At 40.5% G+C, this 15,667-nt stretch overlaps 1 protein-coding gene across 4 annotated transcripts in view; it reads left to right on the top strand.

Moving 5' to 3' along the window:
• The window catches only part of TIE1 (tyrosine kinase with immunoglobulin like and EGF like domains 1), a 48,579-nt gene that overhangs the window by 6,306 nt on the left and 26,606 nt on the right, over positions 1 to 15,667 (top strand). For all 4 annotated transcript variants that reach the window (XM_032218114.1, XM_032218116.1, XM_032218115.1 and 1 more), the window contains exons 3-6: positions 2,754 to 3,032; positions 12,010 to 12,120; positions 12,712 to 12,867; positions 14,562 to 14,693. In XM_032218114.1, the coding sequence (XP_032074005.1) occupies positions 2,754 to 3,032; positions 12,010 to 12,120; positions 12,712 to 12,867; positions 14,562 to 14,693 (678 nt within the window). The remainder of the gene's footprint in view (positions 1 to 2,753; positions 3,033 to 12,009; positions 12,121 to 12,711; positions 12,868 to 14,561; positions 14,694 to 15,667) is intronic.

Below are 15,667 nucleotides of genomic sequence, written 5' to 3'. Positions count from 1 at the left end.
GAAAAAAAGGAATAAAATGGAATGCAAAAATTAAAACAAATCAATTCAAACTGAAGCAAATGTTATAAAATGCATGCAGTATAGGGTCCTTAAAACATTGTTTAAAAATGAACAATAAAATACTGAGGAATAGAAAAAAATATTTGAACTGTCACTCCAATGGCCAAACCTTGGACACTATGAGTCGTTAATCTAGTCCAGTGGAGAAAGACTATCATCACTGGAGTCCATATTGAAAGTAATACCCAACACCTTTTCTTTGTTATCAGAATCAAAGAGACGGCAACCCAAAAGAGATCCTAGAAATAGTGGGGGGGGGGGGTTAACCCCCACCAAACTCCTTATAGCCAGGGGCACAGAGAACAGAACTTTCTGATACTTCTTTTGAAAAATGACATTTCTAGGTAGAACAAGTCATGTGTGCATTTTCTTCTTTATATTTCACAGTTAGCTAGACCAATAGCATCTGCCAGTCTAGTTTGAAAGCTGGGGGATAACAGTGAAAATAATCAACAGAGCAGACAGAACCATGTTAACCCATGGTGGCAAAAAACCAGAAGGCTCGGCATGGCTCTGCTTCACTGTTTTGGATTAACAGATATTGTGAAAAAAAATGTGGCTCACTTTATCACATGCAGAAGTCTGTGCCCCTTAATAAAATGTGTTACTTAGAAAAGTAATTTTGAAAGGTGCAGTGAAACAGACAAATCACTTTATGTCCTCTTGTGTTGCGTTGCTTTTATTTATATCTAGATGTTGAAGCCACTATCAAACATGTAATCAGCAGCTTCTCACTTTGGAAGATACTCAGTCTTGCTTAGCCAACCCAGGAAAGTGCTACCTTTCCTGAGCCATATATGCAGGCTCTGAGTACCTTGCTGAAGGCAAAATTCCACCAAAGATTGTGACCCGTATTAAGAAATGAAGAGACTAAAAAATAAATCTGCCTTAATTTTTATTGAAATTTTAATATAACTGATATAACTGATATAATCAGCTTCTATGTATTTTACAAAATATTCCTTCTATCTACATTTAGTATTAAAACTAAGTGGGAATTTCTAGCAGTAGGCCTGGGGCTCCACCCAAAACTTTAGGTCTTAAGATGGATAAGGTTCTGATGAGGACTCAACAGGAAACTAGTAGCTGGATTTGGGATTTAAACTTTTTCTTAAAAAAAAATCTTACTAATTTTTACTAATAAGAAAAATAGGAGCTTGAAGAATTTTATCAGAAAGAGTATGTGTGGGTGTGTGTAAGAGGGGAGTGGAAGAATGTAATATATATTGTTGCCAATGCTGTTTGAACAACGAATATAAAGGGCCCATAATTTATTTTCTCTATTACAAAGTGATTTAACTGGCCAGCATGGGAGAATTCAAACTTCAGCATTCCCATCTGTAGAACATCAGACCAAAGTTAATATTTTTATGAGAAATAACATCAGAATGTCATATAACACTTAATTGGAAAGAAATGTACAATGATACAGAATATCATTATCCATATTTAATATTTTTTTAAAAACCACTCAATAATTATTGTAATTAATTTATATAAAGTATATAATATAAATATTATTAAAATGTATAAGCCATCCAACTCCCAGTAACCCAGAAAAATTTACATTTTTAAAAACCATTTAGAAACAAAGAACCAGCACAAAAACAACCCAACCAAAGGAACAAAGATTGCAAAAAAGAAATAGAATGCTTGAAATTAGTTTAGCTGGGATTATGCCATCTACTATAGGGAAATCTGAGCTGGGGACCCCAAATAGTGATCATAATAATATATTAATATTATATGTATTATATAATAATATATTTTTATATAATAATATATTAATATATTATGAAGAGGAGCTGTATCTCACAGAAATGCATATGAATAAATCCTCAGGATGCATAGACAGTTTTACAATTATTTTCATCACTGCCTAGTATAATTTTATAACTATGGTTCAGCATTCTTTTTATACTTTACAAGTGTAACAAAATATTGGGCTGAAATTATGTAAGTAGGGTCATAACTCTGTCCATCTGCACAAAAATTCTCCAAAAAACTTAATGGGACCAAAGTTGGTTGGGGGAAAATGTCAGTAAAGGAAAAATCAAATATGAAAATGGACCAGATAAGAGCAGAGACTATGGAGAAAAAAAATCCAGAAAAATGCCCTGGTATAGGGTATAAAAGGTGACTGAGAATGGATGCTAAGAGAAATGAAACCAGACTAGAATCTACTATGGAGTCCTTGGTGTTCTCTGAGCTTGCTTGTTTGCTTGTAGACATTTCATTACCTGACTAAGTGATATCATCAGTGCTAGTGAGTGTACTAGTGATGTTTACTCCCGATTTATAACTGAGAAATAGCATTTTACATGACGATGATGATAGTAATATTACATTATTCTATTGGTCTGTTTATTATTCATTATTTTTATAAAACTAGGTGGCTATGAGTATTGAAAAGCCTCATCCATTTTGAAAAACCAGAGGACTAAATAATAATAGTTTCCGTTAGTATTGTTTGTTTAGTATTTTTCTTTATACTTTTTTGCTTACACTCTATGAGTTCTAAGCCTGAGTTTGAGGTTTTCCTCCTCTAACTTTACCTTTTCTAGGAGAGAGAGGCAAGACTCATACTATCTGACATAATCAAGGCAAGATTTAGCATTGAGTCATTTCAATCATGTGTATAATTATCTGCTCTCCATGTCCATAAGATGGCGGCTTTGGTTCTTTTGATGCAGGTGCAATTCTGGATATCTCTCTGGTGGCCAATGTTCTGAGTCCCTCACACAACCACTTCTACCTGTCCTGTGTGACAGGCGAGCGGAACATCAGCCTCCAGATTGACAGAGACAATGCCATGATCAAGACCACATCCAAGTTCCAGATATACAGGAACAGCAGCAAGGAAGTGCATATGCGAGGTTTTTCCCGAGCAGGCCTCGTGGGCATCACATATTGCCTGGGGAAGACACAGTCAGAGCAAACTAGAGTTGTTTATGTACACAACGACATTAACGGTAAGTGTGACAGATTGATTCATGTGACAATGAAGAAGAGATCTACACTTGAGTCCTTGAATTAATGTTTTCAAATGAACATTTCTCAACGTTTACTTCCTATCTCATGTGATGTAATGCTTTTTGTCATGATATGACCCCTTTTACACACTAGGTTGTTGCTTTTCTATTGCTTGTGTGGAATTGAGCATAGCATACTTATGTTATGTCTGGTGGGTTAGGCATGCAAAGAACCTACTTGATCTGTAACAGAAGAAAATGTATATAGTTTATATTTTAATTCCTAGAAAGCTGTTTCCACTCGTCTCCAACTACTCCTACTGCACCAAATACACTTCTGTTCAAACACACACACACACACACAAACACACAACTCAAAACACACACACACCAACACACACACCTTGCAAATAAGTTAAGGTGGAAATAGACCAGCAAATCTAATCTCTAAATTTGTTTAGAAGTTCAAATGACATGATCCACAGCCATCTCCACTTGACCATATTCAGGGAAGAGAAATTCATCACATTTTTGGATAATACTTGCAATTCTGTCATACTGCTATTCCTTTCCACATTTTTTTAAAATTGAATCAGAATCTGGTGTCATCCAACTGAAATCCATTGTCCTATTTGTTGCATTCTGGGCTAATAGAGAACATCTTCTCTATGATTTCCTTTCATCTTGTCCCTCTGAGTCTTTTGTTTTTAAGATTCAACATTTCCAGTTTATTTAATTTCTTTTTATAAACCTTTATTGCTGGTTTTGTGCTCATCCTCATGTCCCTTCTCTGAATCTATTCCACGTTCTCTAAATCTATATCTGACAGCAGTATCTTGAATTGGACCCAATACATAAAGTGGAAACTGTGTTAGTATAAAGTACTTTGGAATCATTATTTTCTGAAATTTAAAGGCTGAAACTGAAAGTTTGCCATTGCAGTATGCAATTGTATGTATGTATCAGAGGTGGGTTGCTCCAAATTTAGCCTGGTTCAGCCGAACTGGTAGTGGAATTTAGGCCTGGGTCACAGAACTGGAAGTGACCAGGCTGGCCATGCCCCTGAACCAGTTCCCTGGTTGCCGCTCCCATTGCCAGCATGCTGTGTAGTAGTGTGCACACATGCAAAGTTCACTGTAAATTGTTCTGCACATGCGCAAATAACAATTTATATTGAACTCTGTGCATGCACAGCATGCATTTGGCGCATGCATGAAGAGAACCTATAGTAAAACAAGCAGCAACCCACCTCTGGTATGCATGTATGATTGTATGTATGTATGTATGTATGCATGCATGCATGCATGCATATCAGCCATATCATATTCATAGTCAAATATCCCTTTTGCCTTTTATCCTAACTGTTGTGCTTACCTTCTTTTCTGTGAAATGTCTCAGTGTTATTTGCAACCCATTTCTTTAATCTATCAAATTCCTATTTTGAATTTTCTCTCTGCCTTTTAAGGTCTTAGCTATTCCACCAAAACTGTATCGTCTACAAATTTGAGAATACACATTCTTTCTACCTCTTCATCCAGTTCATCAAGCACAATTTTCACATAAGGAGAGGCACAGATCTCCCATCCGGATTGGGAAAACACAAAAATAGCTAAGAGAACCAGAGATTCATCTGTCAGTCAATAAGAAAATAATAACCAATAGCACCAATGTTCTGAGCAAATGTGGTGTCGTGGTGGAGGTGTTAAACTGGTACTGGGCTATAGTTAAAGGCAGTGACGTGCGGTGAGGTTTATGGCTGGTGAGACACTGATGTCTCACACACACACACACACACACACACACACACACACACACACACACACAAACAGAGGCAGATGTCACACAAGGGCCCTTCAAAGACTAATTTTTTTTTTTTACTGGTGAGGAATTAAAACTCCCCTTTTTCTCAATGGGAAATCATATTCAGACAAAGAAAATTATTAAAAATATCCTTTCCTTTCTGAAGCCTGGCTCTTTCTCTGCACCTATATTGGGAGGGGGGAATAGGGGAAATGCAAGCGGCGAGGTCAGCCTGCCCCCTTCTTGTCTCCCACCCCCCTTCCCAACGGGACAAGAAGGCGGAGGGCTGGTCTTGCAAACGGGGATCAGCGCACTCGCCGCCTCCCCCTCCCCTGGGAGGAGCTCTGCAGCGGGACAGATGAACGGAGGGGGAGATCGCCCCTTCCTCCTCCGAGCCCCCAAACCCCGTCTTCCCTGGCCTGCATCCTTGCACCCAGGCTCCTTTGGGTTCGGGGGTAACCCGAATGGGGGGAGCAGGGGATCGCTGGGACGAAGGCCTCCCAGTGCAACGGTCTTCCACAGCTCCGGAGCGAACCTTCGCCTTCCCCGCCCAGGATTGCAAAGCTGGAGGCCTCGGCAGCAGCCACCCCCACCCCCAGCCGGCCAGCCCTCGCCCGTACCATCAGCGGCGGGACCTGCGCAGTTCCTCTCCTCCCCGGCGCCGTCCAGTGGGCGTGCGAGCGCTGGGTGCGAGCGCTGAATGGCCAACCGGCCCGGAAGGCATTAGAGTGCCGGCAGGGCTCGGCCGCCATTCAGCAAAACATGTTTTGCTGAATGGCGGCCGAGCTCTAAAGTGCCGGCTTGCCTTCTGGGCTGGCCGGCACGGAAGGCGAGCCAGCACTTTAAAGGCATGCCGGCACTTTAGAGTGCTGGCAGGGCTCGGCTGCCATTCAGTGAAACATGTCCTGGCTTGTGGCCGGGTGGCACGCTTGCACTTTAAAATGCATGCCGCCCGGCCACAAACCAGGACATGTTTCGCTCTATGGCGCGCCAAGGCGGCATGGCTTTAAAAAATAAAATGAAAAATGAAAAATAATGAAAAATAATGAAAAATAATGAAAAATAATGAAAAATAATGAAAAATAATGAAAAATAATGAAAAATGAAAAAATGAAAAAAATGAAAAATGAAAAAAATGAAAAACATGAAAAATGAAAAAAATAAAAAATGAAAAAAATGAAAAAAATGAAAAATGAAAAAAATAAAAAATGAAAAAAATGAAAAAAATGAAAAATGAAAAATAAAAATAGATGTGCCAGCCCACGCGCCAGCAGAGGCGGCTAAACCCCCCCCACACATACACACGCACGCACATACACATAATAAAAACAAATTACAATTGTACTTACATTACAATTGTACTTACATTACAAATAAATTGAATTCCCCCTGCCCCCTCTCTCTGACCCACATACCTTCCAGCTGCGTCAAAAATGCAAGACTTGGTCTAGCCAGGGCCAGGCAGGCTAGGCTAGTTGCTGCTAGAGTCACCACGTGGATGATTCTGCTTAAATGTTTTAAAATAGCCTCTAAACAAAGTGCCCTCTGCAGGAGGTGGCGGGAGAATCACGTGCCTCATTTGCATACAGAATTTTTTGCTTTTTAACCCTTGGTTAACTCTTAAAAGGCGAAAAATTCCTTATGCAAAGGAGGCCCATAGTTCTCTAGCCTCCTCCTACTAACTGCACTAAGCAGACTCAGAGTCACTGTGACTTAGAGTCTGGGAGCAACTACCTTGGCCTTTTTAATTATTTTAAAAAATAGTTTCCTTTTCCTCAGGAGACTGGTGAGGCCCCGCCTCCCCTGCCTCTAGTGACTGCACGACACTGGTTAAAGGGCAGTGACGTGCGGTGAGGTTTATGGCTGGTGAGGCACTGACACAAATTTTTTTTGACTTGTGGACTTCAACTCCCAGAATTCCACAGCCAGGTATGCTCAGTTCTGATTTAAAGTGACAGCATTTGTTTTTCTCCTTTGCAAAATAAGTTTCCTTCTTTCTTTTTCTTTTTCTTCTCCCTTCCCCTCCTTCCTCCCTCTCTCCCGCCCTCCCCCCTCTCAAACACACACACACACACACACACACACACAAAGTTGGATTGGAGGGAGTCAGGGAGACCACAGGAAGAGGCAGGAAGCCAGTCAAAGAGCCATACTGGAGCACATACACTTTCCCCCAGCCCCGGAAGGATCCAGCCCAGCTTCACTGATTACAGATTTGAAAAGACAACGTGGCTCTGCCTGCAATCAAACTACACTTGGGAAGGGAGAGCACTTCCCTCTAGCCTTTGCCCAAAGCCCCACACCAGGAGGATGAAGTTTGAATTCCTCCCCCTCCCTCCGACCAACACCTACCTTTTACAGCTGTTTCAGAGAGGATTTCAACTCTGCTCTTGCCTGCCATCATGAAAAGAAAAAAAATGTAAAAGGAAAAAGGCAAGAGCTCAGGTCAGGGTGAGCTAGTTGCTGCCAGAGTCACCACGGATGACTCTGCTTAACTGTTTAAAAAAGGCTCTAAAAAAGTGCCCTCTACAGGAGGAGGCAGGAGAATGACGTGCCTCATCTATGTTTAGAATTTTTGGGCTTTTAACCCTTGCTTAACTCTGCTCGAGTGATCATAAAACCCCTAAAGTCAGAATAGATGAGGCATATCGTTCTTCTGCCTTCTCCTGTAGAGGGCGCTTTTTTAGAGGCTTTTTTAAACAGTTAAGCACTAAGCAGAATCATCCACGGTGACTCTGGCAGCAACTAGCTCAGCCTGATCTCAGCTCTTACCTTTTTCCTTTTATATTTTTTTTCTTTTCATAATGACAGCGGTGAGGCTCTGCCTCTCCTGACTGCACGTCACTGTTAAAGGGCAACTGAGAGAAACACTGTGTATGCCACCTTGAGTGCCTAAATAAAAGTTAGGGTATAACTATAACAACAGTATAAATTGTGTGTGTGTTATGCTTCTGTACTTCACAGGTTTTAAAACCCAGCTCCTTTTAACAGTAAAGAAATATCTATGTCAACTCCCAGAATCCCACTGGCTGGGGGATTCTGGGAGTTGAAGTCCACAGACTTAAGTCACCAAGGTTGATAAATACTGCTCTAGATGGTGCAATGTTATCTCTCAAAGAGGTTTACTAAGCTCTCTTCCTTCCTGTCTTCAGACTTTAATGTTCTCAAAAATCTTTTATAATTAGTTGTTTTATTTCTATTAAACTTTTTATAAGCTTCTCTGAAGTGTAAATTCTACTGATAAGAAGCCAACTCAAATAATTTTGCTCTGTTACACTGTTGGTCAAAATCAGAACATCCCTACCACTGACTGATTATAATTCTTCATTTCTTATTTCAAACCCACCCAGTGGGTTAAATTGCACCTTTATGTTGTCCTTCGATACTTTTTTGATCTCTTCCTTCCCATAATGACATGTAAAATGTCAGATCTAATAAAAGCATTGCAGGCGTCACTATAGCTGTTCAAAAGCAAATATCCACAGAACCACAACAAACAGACACAACATAAAAAGAATAGTCAAGAAAAAAATTAAAATAGGCACAAAATTAGACAGTAATTAGAAAGTAAACCTACAATTGTGCAAACAAAAGTCAGCGTTCTTGTCAAACCCAAATGTCTTTTACTATTGTGCAAGCAATATAAACTTAAATATAAGTCAATAGTGAAAACACTTATTTGTTATGAGTAGCTGCTGCAATCTCATAAAACTTGTAGAAAGTGACAGTACAACCAATGACAAATTCAACATTTCATTGGATGTGGTTAAATTTAGTATAGACCAATACTTTTAATTGATTTTAATATTTCTTAAGAAATCAGCAAATTATCATGTATGAAGGGGCTTGAAGCCTCACAGCAATCTCACTTTTAGCCATTTCTCTCAGGATTGTTTAAACATTTCGGTTTCAGATTCACAAGACCAGTAAATGATTTTCCTTTGTAACTCACTTAATAACAATGATAAACTTATCTAATGAGACTGAAAACAGAAGAGCCTTAGTGCTCTTCTTTTCACAGATACCCACAATGTGTATTTGTGTGTGTGTGTCTGTGTGTGTAGATCTGCATCATGATGTTAGGGTTACAACTATAGACTTACCTGATCTTCACAGTGCCACTCCAGTGTCGTCAGGTCCTGCAGCAAAGAAGGCCTCTCCTGGTCCGGCACCGCCCAGTCTACTTAGAAGATTACTCGTGCACATTCTAAGTGTGAAGGAGTGCTATGTGCAGTAGTTCTCCCTCCAGTCCATCTGCGTGGCGTAATTTGGACCCTCAGGTCTGCATGGGAGGGACCTGAGGGTCCAAATTAAATGAAATCGGTGTGCCAGTGTATTTTCCTAGACCTTCCCCAAAAACGTCCGGAAATTCCTTGGTTAATAATTCAAGGTAGGGGTTGCATTGAATTTGGTCGATGCCAGTGACTCACAACCCTAGGGCTTCAAACCATTCCAGCCCCAGTAGGCTGGGGTGGTGACCCTGTACAATAATAAAGGGTAAACTCCTACAGAATTGTTTAAACTACACTTTGTAATAGCGTTTTCCCAACACTGGGATTGGATTTCCTTGGAAATCCTTCAGGCTCAACAAACAGGGCTTTAGCTGCTCTTTAACTAGACTAGGGATGAGCCTCTTGGCAATTGTCCAGGACACTATAGAAACAGCTGACCCAGTATCTACTTCCATGGGGCATAGACTGCCCTCTAATCTTACTGTGATAAAGATTTTCCCCTTAGCACTAAAAGAGAACTGATCAATTTCAGTCTCCTGGTCATCATCCTATGCAGAGAAACAATTTTCTCTTTTCCTGGGAGAAAATTTCATGGGAATCTGTTTGTTCTCTTCGGGTATGCATTTGTATTTGATGATGAGCCCTGAAAAGCACTAGCACAAGGGGCAGCTGCTCTGCTAAATGGCCCCGTTTGCCACAGCGCAGACAGACTGTGTTTTTAAACTGGCAGTCTGTTCTAGCATGTTTTCCCCCACAACCTGGGCAACTATTTAGAGGGACTGGGGGCTTATCCTGACGACCTCTCATCTGTCCTGCCTTTAACCGGTGCACTTCGTCGTCCTCATCTGTTACATCTGGGCTGGCATCTTCATAGTGGACTTCAAATGGTTTTCCTGTGAATTGGGGGTTTGATTTTCTCTGGATCTCCTCTGCTGATTGTGTTGACAGTTCCATCGCTCGGGCTTCATCTACCGCAGTCTGCAAGGTCAGGTCTGGCTTGGCCAGTAGCCGGTGCTGTATACGGAGGTCTCATACACCACCGACGATCTGGTCCAGAAGGACATCATCCAGGTCGCTGAAATTGCAATGCAGAGCTGCGGCCCTCAATGCTGCTACATATTCGTTGATCGATTCCCCTTTACACTGGTTCCTTCTGTGGAAAGCTTGCTGGTGGCCAATCCAGGACGGTGCTGGGCATAATGTTTCTTGAGTTTGGCCATTAACTCATCCCACGACACTGTGTGCACTGACAGGGGAGCCACTAATGTGCCTGCCATATTAAACATCTGTGTGCCACACGTTTAAAAAACACAATTTCTTTCTGCTCTCAGATAAATTGGTATAGTCATTTGCTTCCAAGAAGCATTCAAAACGGGACATATATGACTCCCAGGTTTCTGTGGCTCCATTAAAGACTGCCAGTGTGTTCATAGAGGCCATCCTGAGGTAAAAATAGGAGCTCTCAGTCAAGGCCCACTAACTGTTTAGTGACTTCACTCAACCTCTTGTTGAGTGAGTTCCTCTGAGAGGAATTTCAGCTCTGAGTGACTCGGCTCTGTAATAGTGACTTTCACCAGCTCTTTGCCTGGGCTCTACTTCAGTATCCCATCCTCGTCGCTAATGTTCTAGCTAGGGAGAACGCCGAGTGGACAGACTGAGGCAAGCCAGGTCTTTCAAATGCTAACAGCTTTAATGCTTAACAGGTTGCCAAACGCAGCAATTCACAACTTGCGCGTCTCAGCTAACTGGCAACAGCTGAGCCCTGTTTGACAGCTCTTTACCGGCTGTCAAACAGATAGCCAATCAGGAATGAGAACAACGCCCTCTAGGCAGACGGACTGGAGGGAGAACTACTGCACATAGCAAACTGGACATCTGATTTCTGAAAAGGCAGTTACCTGACTGGTGGTTTTTGAAATACCTTTGTAAAGTCTTCCATGGGGCCCTTATAGATGCACTCTTGAAAAGCATGAATTTTGTATTGTACAATATATTGATTTAAACAAGGAAATATAGTCAGGTTCTTACAGATGTCTGTCGCTGGTGCTATCCAAAGTGAAGGGATTACAGATTTTCTGTTTTTGCCCACAAGGAATTTTTATTACTGGGAGTGGGGTTGTCATCATTGTGCTTGTTCATATGTTGAATTGCCTATCTATGGACTATTTCCACATAATGCTAGTCATGATATTCATAGCAAGAACTACTATTCCCTTTCAGCACTACTTGAGGATGGAATCTTTGAACAATATTTTTAAAATAGTAGGTGCAAAACTCAGTAAGCCTAGGTCCCACAATGGAACTAACTAGTCCCCAAAGGAATGGAGTGGTAGCTCATTCTGCATTCTGTGAAGAGTTTCCAAGCAATAGGATGTAGTAACATATGTTTCTTCATAGCAGAAGCACAGTCAGCACAAAAGCAAATTATTTCTGCTTTACAATATCTTGCTGATTTGATGGTTGCATCATGGAATGATGGTACATGAAGCAAATAGGCAGATTAAAATGGTAATGTGGTTGGCTAATTGATTTGAGTGAAAAAAAATTCTGGGTCATCTTTGACTGTTCTGCTCATCCAACTTCTTGCTTCAGTCTGCCTACTCCTACAGCCTGCAGTCTCCAAATTAATAGCTTTTCCAAGGGAAGACATTTATCAATAGGGGGGAAAAGTCCCCTAGAATGAGTATTGTATCCCACATAATGAAATGTGAATGTTTTTTCTACATATGTTCCTTTCTTCCTGGCAATGTATCTAGTCCTTCCTATGTTGCATCAAGCAGGATGTGCTGTGGTATCTGGTAGAAAACCCAGATATAAGTGCCATGATGGTGATCTGAGGTCTTCTTTCCAATATCAAGACCATGTTCCTCTAATAAACAAGGAAGACAAAATATTTCAGAGTATATTCTGTAACCTAATTCCATTCTTTCTGTTCAATGTTACAGCCAACCTGGTCCCAGAGAAAGTAACCCACACAATAAGTCTTTCCCAATCAGCCATACTGGTTGCCAGGATAAAGAATGGGAAGAAAACAGACATCTGGTGGAAAAGGAATGGCAAGTGCTCCCATCATCTAACTGCATGTCTGTGATAGGATCTTAGCTTTTTCCAAGACATCCAACTCCTTCTTGGAAAAAAAACTCTTAAAGCTTGAGTTTTTCTGCTGATGTACAACTTTTCTATTCTTAATAATGATTCAAGACCCCAATGAATTTGGGTGTGTGAAGGTTATATCTCTTGATATTCACTGACTTAGGAATTAAAACTGAGAAATGTTAACATGTTTATTTATTTACCTTGATGGACACCCTGAAAGTGTTTCAGGGACACACAAAACCAGGTGTCCCCAGACCAAACATTAAAAACCACTGTGCTATAGAAACCATTGATCCATTATGAATGGTCATCCACACATGAATCTATTTATTGGCTTCAAAATGGGAACCTTGGACTTGCTTAGTTCCTTTACTATTCTATCCGCCTTCCTAATAGCAACATCCAACTTAATGACCCTCTCACACCTCTGCATGCAAATCATATTCCAAAAGATGTATTTCTATTTCAGTAGTATTTCTTTGTTCATCAACCTTGGCTTTTTCTATTTTTTTTTTATTGTTTCTTTTTCTTTCTTTTGTTTTTTTGTGCAGGGACTTACTACGACACAATGCACCAGGGTGAGTTAAAGGAGAATAAGTCCATTCTGGTCCTGTCAACTGTTACCATGGCTGATGGTGGGATTTACAGCGCCACATTTATAGAGGACAGCCCTTTGTCAAGTGCCTTTTTCAGACTGATCGTGCGAGGTGAGACTGTGCATACCTAAGGCAACCGTTTAATGCTTCCTAACATATTTGTGTGGATGCTCCTGCTTAAAGAGAAGAATGCATCTTCTTAAAACTGCATCTCCCAACCTACTGCTCAAAAACTACACAAACCAATCTCTCTTACTAGTCAAGAATGTTAACAGCATAGTTCAAAACATCAGACGTCTTCCAGACTAAAAAAAATTATTCTCAAATGGGTATTCCGAAAAAGAGCAATGCTTTTCTCTTTTTTCTAATTGTTCAGAAAGAACATTTTAATGTTCTGATCATCTTCATTTGCAGAAATGCCCTTTTGTATGCAACAGAGATAAGGAAAAATTCAACTCATCCATTTTTTTCCAAAAATGCCTGATACTATATTGTGCAACCAAGGATTGTTGGAGTTGGAATCCAATGAATCTGGAGGGCACTTGATGTCCTATTTTTATTTAATGCATGATATCACAACTATTTTTAGAATTTTTTATTTTCTCCAGCCCCTTCAAATAGTTGCTTATAAAATCAAGCAGGACAAAGCTGAATGGGATTACCATATGCTTTTTGTAACATTTATCAAAGTGCTCAGTAAGAATTGCAGCCTTTAGGTAGTCCCCAACTTACAACCATTTGTTTAATGGCTGTTTGAAGTTACAACTGCATTGAAATATGTGACCTATGACCAGGGGTGAGATTCAAAAATATTTATTACTGGTTATGCGGGTGTGGCTTGGTGGGTGTGGCTTGGTGGGCATGGCAGGGGAAGGATACTGCAAAATCCCCATTCCCTCCCCACCCCACCATCTGCTTTTCAGCTCCGTTCTCCTGTGCAGGGCAACAAAAGAAGACTCAGCCGATTAGTTGGGACTTGGGAAGCAGCAAATAGATGGGGGTGGGGCCAGCCAGAGATTATTTTTGCCGGTTCTCCGAACTACTCAAAATTTCCGCTACCGGTCAGAACCAGCTAAATACCACCTCTGCCTATGGCCATTTTTCACACTTACAACTGTTGCAGCAACCCAATGGTCACGTGATCAAAATTCAGGTGCTTGGCAACTGGTTCATATTTATGACAATTACAGTGTCCTAGGGTCATGTGATTCCCTTCTGACAAGTAGTCAATGGGAAGCCAGATTCACTTTACAGCCATGTTATCAGCTGAACAACTGCAGTGATTCATTTAACAATTGTGGCAAGAAAGATCATAAAATGGAGCAAAATTCACTTAACAATTGTCTTGTTTAGCAACAAAAATTTTGGGCTCAATTGTGGGCATAAGTCGAAGAGTACCTGACTTTTTTTGTACCTAATTTTGTTATTATATATATGCAATTCACAAATAAATACACATTACTCAGTGTCTTATGATTTGATGATTCACAAGTGACCATGAAACTGTCTTTCCCTGTGTGATGTGTTCCAGATATGCTGGGAGTGCAGCTACCATTCCCAATTAGCATGGCCAGTGAAGGACATTCATTTAGAAAACACTGATATAAAGAAATTTGAATAAAAATGATTCTTAGGCTGATCTGAAGTCCTGTTTTTAACACACAAGTCATTTCCTGAGGTGGCTGCTGGAGATAGAGTACACAATGTATGAAATTATACTTGAACGTTGTGAGTGACTCTACAGTAACTTTTCCTCTCTGGTGTTGTCTGGAAACTTCATATCATTATATTTCCTGTTTCTCCAGGTTGTGCAGCCAAGAAATGGGGCTCATTTTGTGACAAAGACTGTCCTGATTGTCTGAATGGAGGCATCTGCCATCACATTGTGGGAGAATGTATCTGTCCTCCGGGATTCATGGGTACCCGCTGTGAAAAAGGTTAGAAGCCCCATGTCATTGTTCTAGTGTAAATGGATGTTCCTAAGACATAAACTGAACTTCAAAATCAGGATTATATAGAAAATCTTTATTATAGTAGTTTTCATGGGCTGCAAGGAATATGTCTGGTGATTAAATGCAATAGTGGGGACCAGAATTGAGAATTTTGTGTCCCCCACCTCTTTCCAAGCCTTAAGAGAGTATGAAATCCAAAAATATACATACCAAGTTTAACTGATTTGCTTTTGAGTTTTAAATGACCCCAAATGACTTCAGTTTGCCACTGAAAGTCCAAAATCCATATTTGCTACTCAAACTTGATTTGTGACCTGCCCTGTGGTGTACAAAAAAAGGAGTAGGATTCTACGTACAGCATCACATGATAAAATGTGACTTAGCTGACCCAATCTGCAATTTATTTAGTTAGTTAGTTACTTTGTTGAATATGTACAAGATAACAGTTATAAGTATAAACATGGACATGTACAAGGAAATGAGTACAAATAAATGGGGACAGTGGGACAGGGACGGTAGTGGTGCACTTATGCCACCCCCTTTATGGACCTCTTAGGAATGGGGTGAGGTCCACAGTAGACAATTTAACGTTGAAGCTGTGGGGGTTTGAGGATGTAACAATGGAGTCAGATAGAGCATTCCAGGCATTGACTACTCTGTTGCTGAAGTCATATTTTCTGCAGTCAAGTTTGGAGCGGTTTACCTTGAGTTTATATCTATTGTTTGCCCATGTATTATTGAGGTTGAAGCTGAAGTAGTAGTTGACAGGTAGGACATTGTAACAGATAATTTTGTGTACTATGCTTAGGTCAGACCATAGGCAGCATAGTTCCAGGTTGTCCAAGCCCAAAATTTTGAACCTGGTGGTGTAAGGGATTCTATTGTGAGCAGAGGAGTGAAGTACTCTTCTCGTGAAATACCTCTGGAACCATTCTATTGTATTAATGTCCGATATACAG

The sequence above is a fragment of the Thamnophis elegans genome, chromosome 5, assembly GCF_009769535.1.
Source record: "Thamnophis elegans isolate rThaEle1 chromosome 5, rThaEle1.pri, whole genome shotgun sequence".
NCBI classification, from domain to species: domain Eukaryota; kingdom Metazoa; phylum Chordata; class Lepidosauria; order Squamata; family Colubridae; genus Thamnophis; species Thamnophis elegans.
Note: the sequence above shows the minus strand (reverse complement) of the source record. Positions and strands in the feature narration are given on the sequence as shown.